The sequence below is a fragment of the Nesoenas mayeri genome (genome assembly GCF_963082525.1).
Source record: "Nesoenas mayeri genome assembly, chromosome: 15".
In the NCBI taxonomy this organism is placed as follows: domain Eukaryota; kingdom Metazoa; phylum Chordata; class Aves; order Columbiformes; family Columbidae; genus Nesoenas; species Nesoenas mayeri.
The window spans coordinates 13,705,340-13,731,282 of record NC_137559.1 but is presented as its reverse complement, the minus strand read 5'-3'; the positions used below and the strand labels follow the sequence as shown (position 1 = coordinate 13,731,282).

Sequence of the window (25,943 nt, the reverse complement as noted above, 5' to 3'; positions counted from 1 at the left end):
AATGAAGAAGTTGGGATGGAGGAGCCTCTTGGGCTTTAAAAAACAGGGAAAACATTGGAACACACTGATTTTTTGTCATTTCAAGTGCTTCTTTATTCTGTCCTAATTTGAAATAGTATACTATTTCTTTTCTCACACTTCACAGCACACTCACACTTGCATTTTCTACCGAAATTAGGATACAAAATGCTTCCAGAGAAATTGACTTACTAAAAAGCTATTGTTTTGCCATACAAACCCTTTCTTACATATAGCCTTATACCATGACAGATACCAGGGGACTCCTAAAAATGACAGAGTTTGTGATCGGGCAAAGGTGATATTTGAGAACTTTGTGTTATCACATACTATTACCACACATACCCAACCCTTTCAAAAACTGGTGCTTAGTCTCCTATTTGAAACTGTTTTTAATTATCCATTCCAACCTACTTCTTTTCCTTGAGTGTGTTTTTTCTGCCTTTCAAACTGATATTCCATTTTCCTTAAAAACATTTTGATTTCAGAAATATGCTCCTAGCTGAGAATCAGACTGTTAAAAGGAGGTATTTGCAGTTGGTAAATCAACAGCTTCATTGCAGGTAGATGAAAGTGGACATGGAGAGAAAAAAATCTGAAATAAGAAATATTTACTTTGAATGCAAGTATTTAACTTTTCTCCATAACACTTTTTTTTTTTTTAATAGAAAATGAGAGAAATCTACTTCAATGAATTACCAAATGTATATAAACATATGCTTAATTGCTTTTGCTCTGCAGGAACACAGTCATTATAGTTGGACCATTCGGTTGATAAATATATGTGGTATAAGATAAATAGGAATGGGCTACCTGATTGTAAACTGAATAAACAGTGAGTCAGTGCCCTTCAGTGTCAGTTAAGGTTTTGTCCAAGAAAAGTCTCCATCCCTTGGTTTTGAATTGCCACTTACATTTAAGATTTTGACTCTCTGAATTTTGTGTATAGTAACAGCAGTTCTTTGTATATTACTATTATTTGCTAGCATTGTGGTAGGAATAATTGAATTTAAAGGAAGCCGCTGGGCTTGCCCAGCCGAAGACATTAAGATTCCTGTGCTGCGACTGGTTTAATGAACTGTATTTCTGTTTCTCTTGTCTGTTTCGCTGCAGAGCCTTTTAGTGCTTCTGTCTGGGTGATGATGTTTGTGATGCTTCTCATTGTGTCTGCCATGGCTGTCTTCATTTTTGAGTACTTCAGTCCTGTCGGGTATAACAGGAACTTGGCACAGGGGAGAGGTAAGCTTTGCATTTTACACAACCCTCGAGCTATAAAAAAAATCATGTATTTCCCATCCCTTGCCCTCCATCTGTTAAAATAAACATGACATAGGAATGAAACAGTGAAAGCAGCTATGAAACTATGTTTGCTTTTCATTTAAAACATGATTTCTTGAGGGCTTATATGCCTATGTTTGTATTCCAATTCATTAGAATAAAGACATATAGAAGGGTAAGTGATATCAGAGAGAGCTGTTTTCAGGCAGTGTTTGGTTAGTATTCTATACGATACCAGTTGTTGAGTCACAGCATTGGAATAAGTTCTACAGACTCCTGACTCTCATGAATTCAGTTCAGAGATAATGGTTTAAACTGGTGTGGTTTGGTGGGTAATCTGGAAAAACAGCAGTTACATGGTATGTGGTTTTATATAGTCCCTATGAAAATTCTGATGAGCTCAGCCTGGAAATGAGGCCAGTGGCAGAAGGGCAGCGCTTCTTTCCCTGTAGCATCCATGGTTATAGAAACTTCATTCTTAAAATATACCAGCACAACAGATTTAATACAGAGCTTGCCTTTCTCAGTGAACGTTGCAGTTGTGTGTTATTAGCACTTTGACCTAAGAATGAGGATTCCATGTGTTCTAGTGCCCTCCCCCTTCCCTTTCTTTACTTACAGTGCAGAGTGCAGCCTGTTTTTAATTTCTAAATCATACTTGCCTTGTTTTATAACAAGAGATCTTCCAGCTTGGTGAACACAGTTCTGGAGACTATTAAAAGCTAATGGTTTCTTCTAGATTATGATTGGTATGTTCCCTGAAAAAGGGGATTAGTATGATGTTCAGATGATGTGATCATTTCAGTAAGATGGTAAACGTGTAACCTCTGTCCAAAACAAACACTGTGTTTAGGGAGGGGAAATCAAAGGTAAATACAGACACTGGGGATGCATGAGGCTGCTCATTTCTAGGCCACCTCCCATGCCAGAATTGATTATTTAGCGTACTTGTGCCTACAAAGGCATATTATGGCACTAGACCATCTTAACAGCTCTGGATCCACAAATCCAGCTGCCATTCTTTTGAAACATGGGAAGCTTAAAATAAATAGGAATCTTTATGTAGGTTGCTCCTTTCCCTGGGCATTTTTGGCAGGATGAAGCTCAATGGTAATACTGGTAATACAATCTGCAATGGCATAAATGGAAGTTTAGCCTGCTTACTTGTCATATGCTTTCCTTATCATTATTACTCAGAAAATACATATTATTGCTGTATCATCTCAATCTTAGTTGGCTCTAGAAGCTGATTTCATAAACCAAAAGTCAGCTCCATTGTGTTTTTTTAGTGCATTCTATCTTCTGAGCACGGCTACAGAATAGAGAGGATAATCTAAGATGTTGGGCTTGATTGCATTAGGAAAAATATGCACTGTATTAGAGAGTGTTTCCACTGAAATGAGAACATTCACTGATTACACCCACTTTGGGTTTTATTGTTTTAATAATAATTAAATTAATAACTGAATCAGAGTTTGTAATGTGCATCACCTTGGATAAAGGAGCAAGGTAGGGAAGCAGATAATATTACAGGTGTCTGCATCAGAGCTTATTGTCTGAATTGCTATTGAATTAAAAAATAGATACTTATACAAAGGTCACATGAGTCACATGCAGGGGAGGCTTGTTCATCTCTCCTGAGGATGAGGGGACCATGGATGAGGAGCAGTGACTGCACTGGGGAGAACAAACTCCTTTATTCTCAGAGGCTCCACAACCGAGGCTGTTTCAGCAGATAATAGGGTTGCTCACCCACTCTGCCACGAACCAGGCATGAGGTGTCATGCTGACCATTTCTTCTGGCTTTGGGGTGAATTAAAAGCTGACTGAAAACAGGAATAACAAAAATTACAAAATGGATTAGCTGGGACAGGTTTTTACCTGTAAAGCCAAGGCATTTGAAGGCAGGGATGAGACTGCACATGTGAGGCAGCCAGAGTTACAAAATAATTTGGGTGAGAAAAGTACTAGAATTGAATCATTCAGACTTAAAGCCACAGTTTTCCATTTTCCGTGTCTGCTGGCATAGAAGACTGAGGGGCAATCCTGTGGCACACACATTACTGCAAGAGACAGCTCAGTTTGCTTCTCCAAACCTGTGCTTTCCATTTTCATTTAAAAACTTTTGAAGCCAATGCCACATATAAAAATGTTGAAATATTTTTGACAAATATGCCATTACCATATAGAGTACCTATGATAAATCCTTTGATTCCCCTGGGAGTACAGTGAATATGTATTGAAATATTTTTTAACCTTTATCTTTGTGAGCACTTTGTTGTTATTACATAAGGTATCTTGCCAAGATCTGATGTAATTGCTACAAAAATAACTTCTGTTTGCAATGACAGATCCCCACGGACCATCCTTCACGATTGGGAAGGCGGTGTGGTTGCTCTGGGGCTTGGTCTTCAACAACTCTGTGCCTGTGCAAAACCCCAAAGGGACAACCAGTAAAATCATGGTGTCGGTCTGGGCTTTCTTTGCCGTCATCTTCCTGGCCAGTTATACAGCCAACTTAGCTGCCTTTATGATTCAAGAGGAATTTGTTGACCAAGTGACTGGACTGAGTGATAAAAAGGTAGGTCTTCAGCTCACAAGAGGTCAGTGTCTGTTCTTTATAATCCTTGGACAAATTTGTACTTTGTGCTAAAAAACTGAGCAAGATAATAAGCTAAAAGTGGATTATTTCCTTCTGAGTGTAACCCTTTAACAAACCTGAGACCCAAAGTATGAAAATATCAGACTCTTTTCAAAGCCTTTATGTTGTGTTTTTCAAAAGTAACTGCATTAATTGAAAAGTATTCTGAATTTGTGATGGAAATCAATTCCTGTGTGATTAAAAGGAACGCCTCACCAATGTAAGACAGTGTGAAAAATGAAGAAGTCAGCTTGAATGCAGGGAAGGCATATTTGAAATTATTTGAACAGCTCTGTGTGGAATATTAATAAACCAGCAACTAACCAGTAATTATCAGAAGCCAAGTAGTGCTCCTGGAGGGATGTCTCTTTGCTCTCTATATAGTGTGCGAGGAAGTTATAGAAAGAGTTCAGATTTAAATAGTGCCAGCACGAATAGGCAAAACGATGATAAAAAGTGATGCTTATTGTCTGTGGATGTTTGAATGTTTTCCTTGCATAAAGTGGCAAAAGTAAAGAGGAAAAATAAACAGAGAAGAAAATTTGGAGGTTTGTGTTATCACATTAGAATGAGATGTAAGTACATAGGATAGGGCACAGAATTTTGATATATTTATGGAAGACCCTTTCCTAATTGAAGAACCTTTGTATCAAATGCACTTTGAGCAATAGGCACTGATGGTTCCCTTAAACTCTTCTCAAGTTTCGCACTTTGGCAAATAATAAATATGCTTATTTTTCATATTGTTCTAGCTTGACTGAACTTTTTCTGCTGAAAGTATACATCCCAGATCTTTGTACTTGTGAATTTTCTTTGATAGTCTTAGAAACGTAGCAATTACTTGTATTTTTATTCCATTTTTGTGACCGCTTTGTAATAGCTGTATTGCATGGAGGGACTGAAGCCCATTTGCAGAATTATTGTTGCGATGGATGTGCACAAAATACATCAAGAGCATGCTGTTTTCCAGTTTGTGCCCAGCTGTTTTAAAATGAAACTAAATATTGACATTAAGAAGTAATATTTAAATAGAGTAGAGCACAGGGGAGAACTTCACAAGGGATTTAACCCAAAGGACAGAAAACAAAGGCAACAGCTCAGATAGCCTTGTGCCTGTTTTTTTGTTTTAACTGCTTTTTATGGCCAGCCTTTGATTGATCTCCTGGAGTATCAAAACATGAATTGCAAGCGTGGCCAGAGAAAAGCCAGATAAAAAGGAACAAAAAATGACAGTAGTTTAGTTTTCATTAAGTCATGTTGTCACAAAACCTTTGAAAGAGTATGAAGCCTGTTAAATATACCTCTATTTTAAGATAATACTCTTAGTAAGAGGCAGATAAAAGGTATTCTTCTCTTGAGGATCAAAAGAAAGGATTTGGGCGATGCCTTTCCCCTGTTTGTGAGAAGTGCAGAGTGTTTTCCTGGGAAGTCTGGGTTTTGGCCGGGTTTGGCTTGTACCCGGCACAGCACCAGCACTGGCCTCTGTCCCTGATCTTCCCTCTCTGCTGCCTCTTTGCCACTCACCCCTATGGGCTGTGAAAGTGCCAGGTTTTGTTCTCTAGCTTTTGACTAATAACTTCCTTATTTTTGTTCTTTTTCTATTCGTTCTGCTAAGGAGGATTTTATCGCCACAGAAAGCAGAAATAGCAGAATACTTGAATCAGAAAATAGCATCTGCTTTTGTGTGGTCTTCTGATCATTTATTTGATCTGCCACCTTTGTTTTTATTTTACAGTTCTTCAAATATTGCCTGAAGCGTACAGAGATAAATCAGGGGAGCAATGCCTTTTCTGATTAAATTAAACAAGCCAGAAGTCCAGCAAAGCAAGGATGATCTATTTCAAAACATTCTTCTTGTTATACGCAGGTTTTGCCTCCTCTGCAATCCTGAGCTTTCTCGGATTTTAAACATTCAAATAATTAAGGCTCATTTATGGGAATATAACGTGATTCATGCGAAATTCTTTTTCTCCCCTCTTTGCTGCAATGTTGTTAGTAGGACAGTTTAGGAATTTGCAAATGTTTTACTGTTGTTTAGTAGAGAAATCTTACTCTTGCTGCAAAGTGGTAATAGGCAAAAGCCAGTGAGAAGGGAGAGACAGAAGTACAGTATATACATTATATAGAATATATATGGTGTGTATGTATGGTATATATATTAATAAGTAATATATAGAAGTTCAATAATTTTTAAACACTTGAAATGTCGCTGATCAATTTCTGAATGCCATGTCATCTGAGTGTCACCCAGAAATACATGGCACAGCATGTACTGGAGCTCCTAGGGTGGGTGTTCATAAACTCAAATGATTCAGAAGATGAGAGGAAAATTATATTTTGACATCCTTGTATATGGAAAAGATGTTTAAAAGCTTTGTGTTCATGAAAAGGTACAGAAAATTAGTCCAAAGATATCAAGCAAAGCTTCCATTTGGTTACTTTTGAGATCATTTGTGCCTTTTCCATGTAATGAGAGGCAAGATGAGTAAAGGAGAGTAGATGACAGTGGACAAAATTGTCTTGCAAAGCATTTATCTGCTGTGATTCTTCCACACAGTCTCGTTTTAAGAAATGCCCCCCATGCACATGGTCTGGGGGATTCTCTTCAACCTTAATAGGAAGCCTCAGTTATGCCACTTAAAAGTTCCCTATTTTTGCCAGATTCACAGTATTCTTGTGATGTTGGCTCTATATTTTTGTGCAATAGGGCGGCACAAGTTCTGCAGTGATTAGAGATACATCTGTGTCAAAGCAGAGCAGACGGAGGTGAAAAGGCAGTGCAGGGATGATGTGGTAGTTGAGGTGGCCCTCTTGCCCCAATCTGTCTTTCCACTTGAATATGAGACCTTTGCAGTGCTTTTTGAGAGTTGTCAGACATAAATATCGACTGCATTTCAGTAACTGCTGATTAAAACAACAGTCTTGGAATTACTAAACACAGTAGCTGTGTTTTTCAATGATCAGAATTTGAATTGTCAATGTTTTCCATCTGGTAAAAGAAAGCAGAGAGTTCAAATATGGGTGTTTTTCTATCACTCCAAACCAGCCGTAATTCCCATCAAAATCTGTGTGAGCAGAGGGTGAATATTTACTATTTTTTTCGCTACTTTAGTAATGTTTCCCACAGTTCCTCAAAGACCCCAGAACAGTAACAAACAGCTGCTCTGAATACTGACCTTTTGAGGCAAGCACACAAATCTGCAGATTCAGTCAATACTTAATGTTTGTGGAAGATCACTTCACTGAATTCAATGAAATTGTCGGTTTTATTAAGACATATAGGTAAAACAAATAAAAAAATAGGACTGTTTCCTCAGCTCAGCCATCCTGTTTGGGGTTCCTACATCAGCAGGGCTGGAGTTTTGTTTCATGTGCCCCAGTTGCAGCAGAACATGGGGAAACAAGAATGAATTGATTGGTCTTCTGAATAATAATAGATCTCTCCACAATTATCATTCAAGCAGGGGGCTTGTGCATTCAATTAAATTAGAAATTTAAATTAGAAATTTAAAAAAATTAACATATCAGAAAATGTCTGGGAAGAAAATTGCTTCCTCGCAGACATGATGTGTTTTTATTTCCCACCGTGGGGCTTCAGGGAAAATGAGCACATGTAGAGACTTGATGCTGATTTCTCCATGTCTCCCGCCTGCCACATAGATCTTTGCTGCCATGTCAGAGCCCATGGACACGTCAGCTCACAGACCATCAGTTTAAAATTATTGATGAGAACTCCATATGCTTTACGCTAGTAAAAAGATTTCTAAACTCTTTCTTTCTCCTGTGAGCAGGCAGGAGGAGCAGATAATCCTTTCCCAAAAAATTATCTCCTTGTGACTGTTCAAATTGGTTGGTTTGATGTCTTGTGCCAAGAAATGCCAGTCAATGGGTGGTGTTTGGAACTATCCATCTCTCTGAATTTTCTGTATTTGAATTCCATGTATGAATTATTTCATCAATTCAGTTGCGTGTTATCCCCATGATCTTTGCATGAACCAGTACTTTTTATTAATCCCTGCTCTCCTGCAGAAATATTTTTGTCTTGCGTGAATGTTCAATTTGGGAGAGATACCTCAATTCCTTCAACCCTTCCTATGGGAGGAAGCTCCTCCCAACAACTTAAACTCATATGAATGTTCTTGAGAAGTGAGAATATTCAGAACCGACCTCCATTTCTAAATTACCTGGATACTCCACCATAATCTTCCTTGTTCCCTCGGTTCCCCTGCCATATGCCAGTATTAGAAATTGGCAGAATACTTGTTACTGTTGAATTAAAAAAATAAGAAATATGTGAACTGTATGAGCAGTGGCAATTTTTACGGGTCTTGAAATTAGCATTGTTTCTTTAATTATTTTTTTTCCAGTTCTATTGATTGGAAAATTTGATACAGACATTAGGAAATATTGGAAGCCTTTTTTTCTACTTCAGGGATTAATTCTCTGTAGATTTAACAAAAGTTAAAAGCAAGCTACATCTGTATCAGTAGAATCTCTAGACATATATTTAAGTGCAGGGTTTGTCTCAGTGTGGCATAATAAACACAAAAAGGAGGCAGCAAATATAGACTAAGAAACATGACTAGTATACAGTGTAATTTTAGTGCATAGGTCAATTAGTATGTTTAAAGTATTAGCAAAGTAATAATTTAAACAGTTAAGCCGTGAAAATAGAAAATGAGAAAGGTAAGACATCTGTTAGCTAAATGAATAGAGAAAAATAGAGTTCATTCCTTTATGCTTTGTCAAAATATGCTTAATTAAAATGAAGCATTTAATTGTAGTACTGTAACATGAAAATATTGTTGCGGCAATAATTTCACAGTCAAGGTTTGATGGAATTGAAAAATACTCGCAGTTCTTTTATAAGCTTATTTGTATTTTTTTTTTTTGCAAATTGGCACTGGGTCTTGGGGATTCTTGATGCCCCGACACCAGCCTTTAAAAAGAGAAGTATTGCACATGTAGCCCAAAGGAAGCAGCGGCTGTATAAATATTAACTGTCTCTTGTGGCACGGGGTATAGAGATTGCTCTTCTAACTTCCACGGTAAAAACAGAGTATGTTTTGCTGTGGAATTCACGGGTGACTGCTTTTATCAATGCTCAATTGAATTTCCTCATTAGCCAATAGTTTCTCTAATTTAAGTGGCCTTTTTCATGTATTTCTTAAAGAAATATTTTCACTTAATCCTAACGTGTCACTTGGTTTTCAAAGGGAAATATCAAAAAGGCACATATGAAATGTTCAGGTCTGTTAGGAAAAGCTAATGTGAGATGATTTCCAGATGTGAGAGCTGAGTGTGCCCTGAGCTGTTGCTGTTCCTCTGCAGACATTCCCTGGCTTGTTTGTCTGTGCTGAGGCAATAGTGACATAGAGTGGAAAACTGCAGAATAAACCTATATGCTATCGAGCAAATGGTTGGTAGTTTTAAACTGTAAGGATAAATAGGGACTAGGATTATACATGTGAGAGCTCCAGAGGCCCCTTTTCATGGCAAGTGTTGTAGCTGCTGAGCCCTTGGGAAGATGTGAGAACTTTTATTCTCCGTCAATCTGCTTCCTCTGGGCAGGGCATTGGGGTCCTGTGGTGCACATGGTCCTTCTGGTATCTTGGTGTGGGGACCCACAGTGAAGGTGTGAAATGACGGTCAAAATGCTCTTTTCTTTTGGTTGCTTTTTACTAGTGTGTCTGCTTGTAGTTTGGGTTCTCTAGGGACATGCTGGCAGGTGAGGAACATCTTCTACATCTTCCAGTATCTCTCTGCTCCATGTTCTGCTGTCCTGCTGTATTTCAATGCATGGGAGAAAGTCACATTAGAGTGGTGGAATTGAGCTGGTTTTACTTTGGATGTAAATGATTCTGTACATTCAGCCAGTGTGAAGACACAGTTTCTGGGATAATGGAGCTGAATTAACCCATGGCATTTGCCTAGAAGAAATTCCAGGCAGATTATACAGCTTCTGTTTTTTTTCAAACTGAAATTGTCATTCTTCACATTTTGACCACCTGAAACACTATGCTTTTCCCATTTGTCTCTAGTTTCAAAGGCCGCATGATTATTCACCTCCTTTTCGATTTGGAACAGTCCCAAATGGAAGCACCGAGAGGAATATCAGAAACAACTACCCTGATATGCACCTTTACATGACGAAGTATAATCAGAAAGGAGTTGAAGATGCCTTGGTCAGCTTGAAAACTGGGTAAGCTGTTTCCATTCGTTCTAAAGAATATAGTAGACCTTGCAGAAACTGAGAAACACTGATCTGTACTTACTGTGATACCGAACAGGCTGATGTCAGGAATGCTGTGTAATACATTTATATGACTACTTTAAAATTGCATGGAAGCTTCGATGTCCTATGTAAAATAGATTAAAAGGGAAGAATTAGTATTTCTCAAATTGAAAAAGGGACAATAGAGATGGACCTGGATTTGGGTGGGGGCTCAACACGGAACACGACATTTTGTACAATCCCTCGTTATCTTTGCAGAACTGTCACAGGCATGTGCTTTCAGAGGGTGAATTTCTGACTAAGCCTCTTTGTCTGGCCAGTGCACAACTACTTGTTATTTCTTTACAACCTCCCATCCCTTTCGTATGCTTTTAGGTCCCCTTTTACATTTTCTTCCCTGCTTTAATTAGCATGGCCCTGTAATTTACTGTCACATCTGAAGTATTGACTTTGATCTTTGTAAAATATGTTGAGGTTGTCTCAAATGTACTATCCAATCCTCCTTCTGGCAATCTTGGTAAGTATTCTGGCAAATATTATTGTCCTTCCTTAAGATCTGAGATGCAGACTTGAGTGCCACCCATCCTTTTCTGTCTCTGAAGAAGCCTATTCTGTCTGCTTGGACAAAGAGACTGAATTTTCATTCTCAGTCCTCAAAAGGCAGGAGAGTGATTCACTGCTTGTATCAGTATTCATCTGGGTGACAGGAAAGTGTTAGTTCTAGCTGCCTTTTCTAAACCTGTAGGCTTGATGATAGCGTGTGTATTTTTGTTAATAATACTGGCTTACAGTTATAATAATTTATCAATATAGTTTGTTTCGCTTTGAAGTGAGAAGGCTAAGTTACCCATGGAGATTTAAGTACATCTACTTTAGGCACATCTCGCTTGCAATTATTTATGGTGAACACAGGACACATTTCTTCCTGTACTAAATTGAGCTGTTACCTTTGTTCCCTTTTCAGAAACTGCTTGTCCTTTTAATTTTTGCTCTCTTTCTCCCAAACATATAGGGGATTATAATGTATTTCTTATGCAAAACCCCCTGAAGTCCCCAAATCTTTCCTTAGAGTGCAGGTTCCCTTCTTTAAAAAGTTATCCTCCCTACTGTTTCCTTCACTGCGGTCTCTGTGGTGCTGTCTGGTCTCTTTTTGTTGTCATGTTTTTCTTGCTGCAAAACTGGAGGAGGCAGAACTGCTCCGGCTGGGCTTGTGCAAGCTGTATTTCCTGGGTGAGAGCTACATTCTGCATTATTCTATAATGCATCATTCTATATTCTATAGTCCTGAACACCACTATTCCTGCTGTGAATTTTTACAGAAGCCACCCTTAATTTCAGCCATGGCTAGGGCTTGTTCAGTTGGATGGATAGTTTATCTGGGGAACATATGCTCCATGTACTTTTCACCAACTATTTGTGCTACTGAAAGCCCTGAAAAACTGCTGTTACCTTTAAAATCAGGGCACCTGTCAGACACTTTAGCATGAAGATGGGAGGGCTACCTGGCTGCAGGGGAGTTCAGCACACTCACTGAAACTCAGGCTGGCTGCTCTTGTGCCAGCTGCTGCTCTTCCTCTGAAGCTTTAGTCCTTTTGACAGCATAAGCTATTCATTTTTTATATCTATATATATAATTTTTCCCCCTCTGGAGTTTCTTTCCTCTTCTAAGTGATTTCTCGGTGTGGACACCCCAGGTGTCTGCTTTGCTCACCTTGACTGACATTTCTGTAGCAGATGGTGCAAATAAGCTGCCGTGTGCGGTGTGTTTTGGATTGATCTAAGTAGCTGCTGTTGTACATATAGCTGTGCTCCTCTGCATTTGGTCTGATGGCACCTGCAGAAGGATTAAGCAGCACGGCACCAACTGCTGAACCTGCCCACAATACAAATGTCACTTTGTGTTTGCTCATGTCACAGTTTGGACGTTCCAGCAGGAGAGCAGCATCAAGTAGGTTATGTGTGTTCTGCCTTCGGGTTCTGCGTAGCAAGAGCAGTGCAAAGACCCGACCCGTGCGGTGATTGCAGGCAGTAAACTCGGTGACACGTCAGGCAGCATGGCTGTACCTTCTTTTTGCCTCAGAGTGGTTTCTCTCTAGAAAGGCAATTTCATTTAAGTTACCAAATGGATCAGGCTTTGTCACCCTCACCTGTCACTTGCACCTTGAGCGCACCCAGATTTTTCCTTTAATGAGTTGCATTCTCCATAGGGAGGAGAATAGAAATCATAACACGTATTTGGTAGTGTATTAACAATTCCTTACCTCTTCTTTTCCTCCAGATTAATATTCTGCATAATTTTTCACTTCTTCTACCCAATTTTCTGTTCCATGGTATACATAACTGTTTCCTCATTTTGTATAAACCTGCGCTACATCTTCTTCCTTTCTCCCTCATGAATTATTTGACCAGGTTGTTTCTTGCTGCCATGTAAAGTTTGTCTTTTCATCCTTATCTAGACTTGATCAAGTTTTGCCCTTCTCTGCTTTGTTTGTTCCCATGATTTTTAATACATCTTGCCCAGTGGGGAGCCTATGTTGCTACTGCTCTTTTGAGTATGACCTGTCTCTCCTTCCTCAAACTGCATCTGCTTCTGAGCAAATACATAATTTCTATTTTCCTCTTCAGTGTGTGTATGTTCTGTTTACCTCACTACCGTTATTTTGTCTGTTCTCATGTTTATCTCTTGTCAAAGGTTTTTCTATACTTCTATCTTTTATTTTTTCATCCTCATCACTGGAAGCATACAACAACAATTTTTCTGACATATCGTGAAGCTTGCTACTTCTGCACAGCTTTTTAAGATTAACTGCTTGGTAATTGTACAGTCATAGACCATAGACCTGAGAAGAACTTGCAAAGATTGTCTGGTTGATACTGCTGCTGTGAGTCAAAATAAATAGTACTTGTGTTATTCCTGAGGAATGTTTGTGTAACCTGTATCTATTAATATTTACAACTCACTTTCAAAACCACTTTTGCTTCGTTGAAGGCATAAGATTTTGTTCCCTTTAATTCTGTATGTATAGGGTTTGGTTCTTATTTTAAGGTGGAACAAAAAAATACCAGCAATCAGGCAATACTTAATGACTGTATAATGCTACTCGTGTGGCACCGAGTTTGAATAGAATCAAACTATCAAGTAGTCATTTGTCACAGTTCAGCCTGGTTTTGTTGTATCTCAAACTCTTAAGTCTTTAGATCAGCTTTAATTAGCATTATCCTCTTGGAATGTATTGGGAATATCTCTCAAAGGAAACCATGATCTCTAATACATAATGTTATTGAGTTGAGCTGGAAGGAGAAAGTGGGAAGGAGACAAACATAAAGCTACAAAGGCACAGATTTCTGGTTTTGTTTGAGACACGCTCATGTCCCTTTCCTCATTCTGAACACAAAAAACAAACTGGATTTTTTATCTTGCTTTCTCACAAGAAGTGAGAAATCATCTGTCCGGGTCCAGTCACTAACGTGGCCATGAAAAACCTCAAGGGCAGAAGTGTGGGTAGGAATGTGTATTAAATAAATGATGTTCCTGCCTTTATTTCCTGGCCTGCTGTAGGGGTTAGGTAGGTCTTGTGCTGCAGTATTGCTGTGCATGCAGAGAGGAGTGCGCACACATTTCTGTCCAGGAATCCTGGAACAGAACACCCAGTCCCTTTGTGTTTCATCTCTGAGAGGTGAAGCTAAAAGTGGCTCAAAAATTACTTTACAAAGAAAGCATGTACTCTTTTTTTTTTTTTAATTAGAGCAAACAACTTCACTACATGGGCAATAGGCTTGGACCTATCTTGTTCAATTAGCATCAAAAACATTTGATAGCATTCTAGAAAGGAATCGACTGGGAAATGCTGCAAATCAAAATGGAAATGAGATTTTTGCTTTAGACTGACACTGACATTATACCTGTTCCTTCAAGTGAATCCGCATGGGAGGTTCATTGCAGCTGTCTCAGGAAGGGTTGTTGCTGTCAATGGTGAAAGCAAATTTATCAGCTATATTGGCTTTTCCCTTTCGATAAGAAATTAACCTTTGTTTCTGAAAATATGTTAAAATATCTGTAAAGTCTCAGTAATATCAGTTCTGTCCTATTTCTGAGATTCACAGATGCAGCTCTCAGAAAGCTGCTGGAACACCATTTGAACAAGCAGCAGAACTATCTCTGCTCCCTTTATTAATTAAAGTCATCAATTTGCAACCAGGCCTTTTAAATGGGAGCAGAGTTCATGCATCTTGTCATTGAAGTACTACTTAATGTATTTCAAAATGGCAAAATATTGTACCTGCTTCAATGCGATTTGGTAGTGAAAGTAATCACAGTCTTACAAGCTTGTCAAAAAATGTACCAGTGGTTCTCCCTAAATTCTTTGCATAGAGGGGACCGGCTGAACCCCGTGTGCTGTGCGACCTGCAGAGCCTCAGGCTGCTCTTGAGGCAGCACTGAGCAGCTCAGGAATTCTCCGGAGTTTTTTGCTCCTTAATGGAAACAGAAATGGCAGATATTTTCCTGGGCGTTACTCAGAAGAGTGAAGTCTGTAAGACATTAGCTAATCTGTTCTTGGTGGGTGAAGTCCAGCTCTGCTAGAGCCACGATGGCTCCTCTGTGTTCTTTAGATGTTTATTGATCAAATAAAGTTCTAAAAAAGCATCACAAGCTTTTCTGTCTATGCTGTGTTTAATTAATCTACATTTCTAGAATTGTCTGTACCAGAGAGAGCGATCCTATTGATTTTGCTTCTTGACGAAAGAATAAGTCTTTGAATAGGGAGTAGCTAATTATTGTGTTGTGTTTACAGTGGCTGTTTGGATTTGTTTTCTTCTGTTTCCCTTGCTTGTAGTTAAAGAATATGAGCTTTTTGCAAGCAAACCAGCCTTACCTGTTGTGGTTCTTTGGTGTGGGTTCTATCAGCTTGCAGCTGTTGAGTTCGCCTGTCGTGTTTCTCGGTGTGCGAGTGTTCTGCTGTTGTAAAACTGTCAAGAGGAGAAAATGCAATGGCAATAAACTGGAAATGTAGTTCATGTTCTCACCTTTGCCCCAGCACATCTACACTGGAATATTGTCTGGGATTTTACTGCTGATGGCTGAAATCAGCAGTAATTGGGAGAGTCTTTTCTTACTATAGAGAAAAAATGAGAAGCTTTCACTTGCCGATTGCCCATCACTGATGAATCCATCTAATTTTTTCCTCACTTAATTTTCCTCGACGTGAGGACTGCAGCTGCGTGTCACGCAGTGCATATCTTGTTTCAAGAAAAGAAATGGTCTGACACTGTGTGTTATGGCAGCATATTGATGTGAGGACTTTATTTCAGTTTCATTGCAAAAAAGCTGAGAATAGAGCTTGTTTCAAGGCAACTGCAGTAATGAATCCCTTGTGTTCCCTGGGCAAGCAGCCCCTTGTTGTGCAGCTGCAGACCCTCTCGCTGGCCTGAGCGGTTTTCAGTTGTTATTTACAGCCACAGCTGTGCCTATATATTCAGGGATTTGATGGTGAAGTTTACTCGGGACTCCATCTGCCTTCCTGTTAAAGATTGCTGTGCTTGGTGCTTTATACGCATCGAGTTTAATACCTTATTCCCCAGTCGACTGTGGCGAACTGGCGGCAATACAAAGCATGGAATGTCTGCCGTGGTGACGATGGCATTTCTGTGCTGCTGGAGCCTGGGCGAGTTCAGCCGCAGATGCTGTGGGTTATCACACCGGAGCCGTCCCTAAGAAGATGCTCTGGGCCTGCTGCATGTCCCCAGCTGCTGGTGGCTTTGGTAGAACATGGGATGATTCTACTCCTCAGCATTTTTTTAATGGCAAATGATAATGCAAGAAGAAACACCTGAAAGTATCTGGTTGAACAGTGTGGGTGGCTGAAGTTATTTCCTCCCCGCCAGCACACTCTCCCATGGGAAAACAACAATATGATTCTGAATATTTTTTAGAATCTAATGGTACTAAGCAGAGAAAGGGCAAGAAAAGACCCTAGAAGGCTCTGATGCCCTTTTAACCCTCAGTCTCTTAAGTTTATTGGCCTGAATTGGATTTTTGTTGTGCTTATAGTGCTTGTGAATTGTGTCCAGCTCACAGCCTCACACAGGCTGGTGTTTGCTGAGCAGATGCGAACCGGTCAGAGGCTGCGCTGGCAGCGCCGCTCGGGCTGCTGGAACATAATGTAGATTGCGCCCAGCAGGTCCTGCTGTTAATTGGGTCTGTCAATTAAAGTGGTGGTGCGCCTGAAGTGAAAAACAAACCAAACTTGTCTTTTAGGCAGCCAGCTGACATCTCCATTTGGATGCACAAACCATTTCAGTATTTTTTGCAGTATTCTGAGTTTATTTTTTACAGAAAAATTGTCATCAAAATTGTCATCAAAGGAAAAGCTTTCTAGTTTGTGGTGGTGTTGTGTTTTTTTATTTTTTTGTGATTCATATATTTTCACCTAAAAAGAGGAGGGAAAGCGATGAGAGAAATTACCTGCTTGAGAGAAAAATTATGTATTTTAATTTTTCATAAAAAGCACGAGTTCTTCATCATTCTTGTGGGCAGATAATAACAGCTTGCAACTGGAACGTGAATGTTCAGCAGACAGACGTTTTTAAACTTTTAATCTACTGGCTCTGGCTCAATATTTTTTGACTGTTTCTGACTGACAGCACCTTGCAATATTTGTAATTGAGAATATTCTCTTTTTTATTAGGCTTCTGGTATTCCAGTACATATAGCAATTATTTTACCAAATTTGTAAGAAATTGCCAAAGATGCTTGACTGAAGTTTGTTTGGGTGAGAAAGGGGAAGGTCAGTGGGGCAGTGTGGGATATCCACAGTCTATAATAACTTATTGCTTCCAGCCCTCCTGGATGCCCATCATGATACATGACGAGAGAAACTGCGCTGCAGACAGCTTTAGCTGGCCAGCTGTCATTCTAAGAACATGACATTCTCCTTCTTTCGCATGGCCTGCTCATTGAAGATCCCTATTCTGAGCCTGCTTGAGTGTGTGTTTTTCACAAAACAGGATTAAAACATCAAATACAGCAACTGAAATAACGAGTTTTTAGACGGGTGATCCTTGCCCCAGTCACACTTTTGAGATACTTCACCTGGAGGTGAAGTATGTACTGATCTTAATGAAGAGGGAATGATGTTCTCCTCTTTCAAAGTGTGAAAGCCTTAGAGGTCTTTTGGGATACTCAAAATTCACCAGTTTAAACTACTCAATCTGAAACTTGATTATTCATGTGTGATTGGAAAAATATTTTCCTGAGTCTGCATCTGCTGTTATTAGAATAAAACTTATTATCCAAGATAGGAATTAACCTTTTTCTTTAAAGGAAAGGACTGAGTGATGAATCCAATTTATATCTCTAAATGTTGTTTTATTAAGGAGAAAAGTTTAAGAAAATTACTGTCCAGGTATTTATCAGATCTATAGGATAATAATTGAAAAGATTTTTGTCAGACCCTGAAAGGGCAAATTATTGTGCCAGGGGATCATTCCTTTAAGTCGGTGATAAATCCAAAATGTGACTGTGTGACATAAGATGAGAAATTAATATTTCAGATAATTCACTGTCAATGGTACTTATAAGGGCAGGAATATAAAACACCTTAGAAGACTGATGTAACTAGCTCCTGGATTGCTTCACATCCATACAAAGGCACATGTAGACCATCTTTCTGGATGTAACTCTTGGACATTTTTGGAGGCTGAGGCTTAGAACCAGTTCTGCTTAGACCAGTTCTGCAGCTGCTCTGAAAGACAAAATAAACAATTCCATGGAGCTGTGAGACAGGACCATGGGAACTTCTTAGAAAAAAGCTGAACTGAACTTTAATTTGCTCGGTCAAATGAAATCTGAAGCCGAGCTGGGTCACTACTGAGGCATTGATGAGTTCAGGCAACTTTTACTGTAAATCCTACATGGAGTATCATATTTTATGCCTGCGTGCATTCTGCCTCCTATCTGGAGGGGAAATAGAGATGTAAAATACTTACAGAATTTTTCTGTAGTACTCCTACAAGTTGAAATAATCACAACTGCAGACCACTGAAGATTTTATTTTGCTTGTTTAAGTCTTTGCTCTCTTAGTGTCTCTTTCTCTCTCTTTCCCCTGTTTGGCACTGGACCTTTATAAATTTCAGTAGTGATTGATAGAACATTGCATCTGTGGAGCTAAATTGGCATAGTTACATTCTGGAGATCAGGTGTTGTGAATGCCGGAATTAAAACAAACTCAGAAACAGAAGAAACTGGTGGAAGGTGAATAATTTGGCGGCACTGAACAAAGATCTAAAGCTACCTGGGTGAGCAAGACATTTGCTGTGCTCCAGACTGTCTATTTATCCCTATCGATTTTGGCAGCAAGTACTGAATTATTATGCAAATATTGTACAAATACTTATACACTTTTCTTAAAACCATCTGACGTGAATAATGATTTTCTTACTGACATTCTGTAAAAAAACAAAATCTCTGCTAAACAGTTGAGCCCATTCAGTATTTTCTTTCCTTAATGGCCAGGTTCAGGGAATCTCCACAATCAATAGCTTCATTTATTTTGACATCAGATGGCTGCGGTAGCTTTATTTCAGTTTACCTTTTGATGTTTTCTTTTGGACTTCAATCTAATATTTGTTTCAGTGTTCATTTTAATACTCATTTTGGTGCTACACTCTGAGGGGAATGATTTTCAGTTGGTGTTACAGCTGCAATCACCCAAGCTGGGAACTGGAAAGCTGGTTTGCAACTGGGCAGCTGCTATTTGTGCCAAAAGACTGTAGGGATACAGAACCATATACATTTACTGTTTGGTCCGGGCCCGTTCTTCAGAAGATATGGTCACTGAAGTATCAATTCTGAAATCTAATAGTTTAAAAGAAAGTGCAGGGTGTGGAGGACAAAGTGCCACCAAGCACAGGGACAGAGACGTCCCAGGGCATTGCCATTGCTGGCAGGACTTGCTGCCACCAGTTGTTCTGATGGCTGTTCCCATTTCTGTGGGAGGCTGGTTCTCTGCAGGCTTTGAAGAACAAGCAAATACTAATATTGGCGTTTAGAGGGTTATTGGGAGCTGAGGAGCCGCTCATGAACTGTCTGGGGAAGCTCATACCACTGTAAATTCAAGTTATCTATGAACAGAAGCAGACATCATCATGTCCTTTTAAGCTGGGTCACGTTTTCAATAATTTCTTCATGGCCATAAATGTGATGCCTTTTTTTTTAAACAAACAACCAACAAAAATCAAAGCAAAGCAAACCAAAAAAAACCCAAACCAAAGAAAGATAACACCTGTCTTTGCTGTTCAGCTGATCCGAAGCAACTTGCCTCTAGAAAACAAAGCAAAACATATTATTTATAATTCCTTAATACATGAATGCTCTTCTGATTTTTTTGAAGAAAGGTTACCTCCTGTGTCTATATTACCATTTTTTAGCTAATGCAGTTATCTATCTAATGTCTTTAAATATTATAAACTACCTGGAAATGAAATTAACAGGTGAAAGTAGCTGTATCCCATCTAACCCATCTTCTTTTGAGAAGAAGCTATTCTAAGTTTTAGTATTCATTTGATTTGGGGATGAGATCAGGTGCTTGGTGAAATGTGCTGAATTTATCCTTCATTATGCTATTGTAACTGGGACAAAACCTTTAATCTAAAAATACATTCCCCCTACTCAACTTTTCCAGTTTTGTGTTTTGATAAACTGACGCTTTGCAAGTACTTTATTGCTTGGCTTCTGAGACTTGAAGTGGGACAGTATTCCGTTGCATAAATTAATCATACAGGCACACTAAATTTTGCATTATTCTGGTTGCTAAGGGAAGTGTTGCAGGGACGGGAAGGTGGGTGGTGAGCGGGGGCTCCTGTGTGTGAATGTGCTGGTCCAGGTACCACAGCCCTGGGATGCAGGAGGGTTCACAGCGACTTTTTGGGCAGGCCTGACAGGGGAGGTGAATCCTCCATCACATCCCATGAGGGTGTTAATGTCTGTCAGAGCTTCCTCTGTCCAATTCTGTGTCTGCATTTTCTGCACGAAGATTGAAGCGAGGACGGTTTGAGCTGGGAGAAAAGTTGAAAGCTTTTTCTCTGCTAATGAGTTCATCATTTAACTGGGTTAAACTCTCCTAACCTGCAGCATTGCAGTGGGGTGGTTGTTAAATTTCCCCCTAATGAATTGGCAATGTCAAGATGTCAAGAATCCATCCAGTGTATGCGAACTTCAGATCTGCGAGGAGCTATTTGAATATGTTCTGTAAGATAAAGTCCCTGCTGGCAATGAAGTGCCATCAGATAACCTGAAATGTATTTTAGTCAAAACTGGGTAGAAGGAATCATCAGTCCCTCATGCTAAAGGTTAAATATCAGCTTCTCTTTCTCCAGCAATATCACAGTGTCACTTTAGAGAACTTTCCTTGAAGCCTCATCTTTAGAGCAGCCGTCCTGCCCTCGGTTGCTGTGTCATTCCTCAGTGACCTTGTGGCTTCACGTCCTTTGGATGTAGCTTTAGAGGTGCACGTATGGCATTGTCTCACTGTGCGCTCCGGACATACATTCTTTTAGCCCTTCTGCGCATAAAGAAGGGCTAAAATGTACATTATCACATTTGTAATACATCTATAAATCCATCATATTTTAAAGCCAGTATTTTTGCGCTTACTGCCTTCCCAATAATGGTATTGATGATCTCTAAAATATATGCTTATGTTTAATCCACCCTTAAGTGGATGCCAGTTTTTTGCCTAATATCAAATTATAAGCACTACTTTACAATCATCTATTCTGCAAACTATACAATTTCTTTCTAAAAGCAAAAAAGCTGAAAAGTGTAGTGGTTTTTGCAGAACGTTTTGAAAATGGAGAGACAAAGCTTTAACAGGTAAAAGTGTTCCTGATGATGGGCTGGGGGTAAAGAGAGAAGGGTAAAGGTGCTGTTAGAAGCATCATTTGAGGATTTACTGACTTGCAGTCTGGTATTGGTAATAAGACAGTAATTTCAAATATTGTGCTTTCAAAAGACACGACTGGAGCCTCAGTAAACAGGTATGACACTTGCCATGTGATAATCTTTGTAGTCACTTTTGCATTTATTTAAAACCAAATTTGAGGAGTAACATCTCTTAGTTTTTTAAGTCACCTTGGCAAATTTCAAAAATAGATCTGGTTTAATTAACTATGTTTTCTCAGAATTAAATTTCTATCACTTACAATAATTAAATACATAACTGACCTGTATTTTTTCAGAACAACCCCCAGAAGGTGTGTATTTGGGTTCAAAGGAACTCTTAGTCAAAAATAATGTAGAAAGGTCATTATAATGCAGCTGTTTACAGCAAAATGCAGTGCAAGGAAATTACTATGGTGGTGTATACATCATATGTTACACGCATTCTGGTTTTGTGTAAGTCAAATCTGTGTCAGTAATAATAAACAGCTTTTGCTGGCTGCGAAAAGAATGTATTTGGCGTGTTAGAAAACATAAAGAAATGAGCATGAGAAAAATGGATTCTGAAGTTAATGTACTGGATCTGACAGATGAACATTGCCCTGAATGGTACCCACTTTGGCAAGAAATTAATTCTGCTATAGATATTGTATGTTTGGATTTACTGCAGTAGTTGAAAACTGGGAAGTGACTTGAGTCATGCTCCCGTTTCCCTGATCTGCAATGGAAATGCAATATTACTTGTTCCATAGACTCCAGTGCTTGACAGGGAAATGGAAAAATGTGAATAAACAGGGCTGCATTAAAGCATCCCTCTCATGTTTTGAATATTACAACACAAGTCTTAGCAGGACATAAAGTAATTGAAAGACATCGATTTCTAGTCTGCTGCATTCCTGTTGGTGTCTCCAGAGCTACTGAGCAGATGCTCTTTTAGACTTTTTTTCCCTTTTCTTCTTTCTATCAAGAAAATAAAATTGCTGAAGGATCCCGTAGTTGGTTAAGGGTGCAAAGTAACATTTTCCAAAGGAGCTATAATTCTTTTGTTGAGGAAGAAGCTGTGAGTAATAAAAGGGGCTTTTTCTTAATCCTGCTTTTCAGTTTTCATCATAGGAGTTTGGTGAGAAGTATGTGTCAATAATAAAGATAGGGAAAATTATAGGGAATTGTTTTCAGCTTTTCTGAAATTACTTTTCTGTACCTTTTCCTTTAATTTTCTTTACACAGTCATTTTTTGAATATGCAATATGGCAACAGATTGAAGAATGGGTTTCTGCAATAGCTATTCTGGTTTTTCAACTCTTACACTGCTTGGTTACTCCTAAATATCTACATACAAGACTGTCCACATCTGTTTTCCACAGGTCGCCCACATCACGTTATTACATTCAGTAACGCGTGGGGGTTTTTTTATTCCAGTTAATAATTTAATAACACCTGACATTCTCCTCTGCTGTGTGCACTAAAATTCTCCCTGCCCCCTTACTACCTCATGAAGAACATTTGCCTTTGCAGTCTCTATGATACAAATATTCCAAAATGTTTATTTTCTCTCCTACCCAGGACTATTGCAGTAGTTCTGAGGAAGTTTACAGACCTGCCGGTAGCTCAGATGAGTCACAGCACTGTGGTCTCTTCCTCCGCCGTCACTGGAGATGCCTGGTGTGTTTGGCTGGTTTGCGGCTGTTATAAATCTGGCTTCTTGCTGCATTCCAGTTTCTGTAGTTCTCTTTCATCTTCCTAATAATTCTTAGCAGTTTGTTTAAACCTACACAATGTGACACAAAGCTTTTCGCCCTCTGAAGTGGCTGCACTGAAACGACAAGTTAATTGGTTCATTTTTACGCGATTAAGGTTTGCAGGAGGTTGAGCATCTCTCGGTGTGTGTAAAGTGTGAATATGGTGAATATACAAGTTAAATAGCAGAGTGCTCGGCACTCAGACCAATCCAAAGCTTCTCAGCTCTGTAGCCCAGTTGATTTTGCTGCCACGAGAACAAAGATCCCAGTGCTCACCAGTCCATCTGCAGAAGAAGAGAAAGAGGCCACAGGGTGAGCCGAGCCCAGGGCTGGGTTTGCCGGTCCTGTCACCAGAAGGGCAGCCAAGGCTGGGCTCTGCATCCAGCTTGTCCCAGCAAAGCTGTGGCTTTCCCCAGCTAGACAGGGCAGGAAGGAAAGTCCTTGCTGTTCCCTGCAGATTTCTGCTTCGTCGTCTTCTGCCGCGGATGCTGTCTTTGCAAACTGGGAAACAGCCTGATTTTCAGATTTGCTCAGGTTTTGCTCTCTGTTTTTTGGAAACTCTTATTAAGGAATGTTTAAAGTTGTCTGAAAGTTCTTAAAAAGTCATGGTGTCTGGAAATTCACCTCCTAGTGATGGAAGAGTTGGTTGTCCTCCCATCTGAGAGCTTCACTCGTGGCTTGTGACTCCCTGCCCACGCTGCCAGGGGTACAGCATGTTCTGAAGCTTTGCTTTGCTTTGCAAGGAATTAGTACTTCTGTAATCAGCACACGGTGAAGAGATAATTAAGCCTTGAGAGGTTATAAGATTTACATTGGAAATGGAGGTAATATATTCTGAATCTGAGTTTATATTTGTAGACAGCAGGACTTGTTCAGGGCAATCAACTTTTTGATTTACAACTCAGGCCTATGGGCAGCAGCTGATGGCAGGATCTCTCAGTAAAGCACCTCATGTTTTTAAATTGATTTGCATAGTGAGATTTATTATGACCTTATAGAAACAGTAGAGAGAAAACCCTCAAGTAAAGCCTTCTGCATCTTCAGAACCTGCTTTCCTTGTATGTGTCCACTGCAGCTGGTGCCACTCTGCAGGGAAGCTGGGGGGATCCACAGCGAGTGAGCGAGGCTGGGATTGTTCCTTCTCTTTCTGTCCCAAGGTTTTCCTAAACTGCTGAATAGCTAAGGAGACAACCTGCCTGATTTCTGAAGCACCACAAGGCTTTTGGCCTGGAGTCTTTAGCATAGATATCTCTTTCCTCTGTATTTTTGAGTCTGTTTTGACAGAAGAAGAGCTGACTCTGTGTTTACCAGCATGTGTTTTATGTGCTTACATTGCAAAACTATAAATCCCAGAATAAACAGATGCCAGATTCCAGTGTGTGTTTTAACTTGGGTGGGTTTGTTGCAGCAGTATCTGTGCCCACGAGTGGAGCGTTCCCTTCCAGCCCCTTGGGCCGCCAGAGGCATCGCTGAGAGGAGCAGTGTCCTTCCCACAGATAACTGCGGGTGATAAAACCATGAGACTGGATTGTATTGGTTATAGTTGTCTGCTGTAGATCAGAATTGTCACAAGTACCTTGAGGGTATGGCAAACAGTTTTCTTCTTTTCTTTTTTTTCCTTGTGTGCCTGCCCAAAGAATGCCGATTTTTGTCCTTTCTCTCTACACAAACCAAAGATTGTCTCCAAAGCGCAACCAAAGCACATTTGGAAGGCAGTCTGTCCTTGTGTTGGAGCCTGTGGGCTTGGGCAGTACCCCAGCATCTCCTCCCCAGCACCTCTTGGCCATTTCCAGTTTAGTCACCCTCAGTGCCTGGTAGCCAACTATATCTTGTTTCCAGATTGTATCTGTTACACATCACCTTGTAGTTTTCTCCATGTTCAGTTACCTGTTGAAAGGCAGGAGAGAGACTTGTAGCACGGATGGAGCTAAGCTGATTTTTAAGCTGAGGATTGTACTGACTGAGTGTTAGGAAAGAGTGGAAAAACAGAGAAAATGATGACCCAGCTATTTCTTTTAATGGGTGCATGAACCACCTGTACTTGCTCTAAATTAACTGCTTCACTACATTCCAGTTTGAGGACTTGAATGGTGATTGTTGAGGTAAGTATCCTTGAAGGGAAGCAATAAAGTACAGAAAGCAGTGACAGGAGCTTCACTCTTCACTTTTTCATGACAGCAGACAAAATTCAACCACCTCTGTCCTGGGGTTTCTCTTGGTTTGACATGAGACGGACAGGGGTATTTTTAGTGTCACATTTTTGCTATCTGATCTAGAGTTCCACAAAAATTGGGGTTCTACATGAATCTGTTGATTGATTGTTTAAGAACAAACATTGAATTATGTAATGCATGAAAGTTCGTGGTTGTTTGGTTGGTTGCTTGCTTGTTTAGTTTGGTTTGGTTTGTTTTTTCTGTTAGTAGCCAAAATCTGGTATGCCTAGGTCTTGCTCTGTTCTGTGGATATAAATAAAAAACTTTATCAATGTAAACCAATTTAAGCTACAGAATTCACAACTGCTACGTACTGATATAATGTAATTGAAGCTGATGCTCTTGTTTGTCTCACAATTAATTTATTTTTGTGTTTCCCTTTCCGTGAAGACAGGTCCCAGCTGTTTATGAACAGCATTTTGCCAGCCTCAGTCATTTGCATCCCTATAGAGAATGTTCACGGTGCTCTGTGTCATGCACTGGGGCTCTTTTATTGGCATATATTATATGCACTTTTATTTTGTGAAATATCCGCATGCCTGTCTCTTCTGACTCTTGCTTTACAGTGCTTCTTAAAAATTATCCATGAAGGACATTGCCTGTTTTCCTTTCCTTGCTGATTTTGTTTTCCTCTATTTTGTTGTGTTCCCTGTATACTTCAGAGCATGGGATTATCCCATTCTTACATTTTTAGGTAGATGGGCTGATATGCTTGAAATTTTCCACAGTGCCGTTATACCTGCTATGCTCCAAGCACAGAAATAATATGTTTGGAACTGTGAATCATAAAGAAATATTTTCTCTAATTTTTAATCAGGATTTAGGTAGCTGTATCAGATATGTTCCGATACCTTCCTCTGTCTTTGCAAAGACTCAACCTCCA

At 39.6% G+C, this 25,943-nt stretch overlaps 1 protein-coding gene across 1 annotated transcript in view; it reads left to right on the top strand.

Annotated features, from left to right (window-relative positions):
* Positions 1-25,943, top strand: part of GRIN2A (glutamate ionotropic receptor NMDA type subunit 2A) — a gene marked incomplete at both ends in the record, with an annotated part of 163,310 nt that overhangs the window by 119,370 nt on the left and 17,997 nt on the right. The window contains 3 exons of the mRNA XM_080353752.1: positions 1,132-1,257; positions 3,648-3,877; positions 9,979-10,139. Of these exons, the coding sequence (XP_080209878.1) occupies positions 1,132-1,257; positions 3,648-3,877; positions 9,979-10,139 (517 nt within the window). The remainder of the gene's footprint in view (positions 1-1,131; positions 1,258-3,647; positions 3,878-9,978; positions 10,140-25,943) is intronic.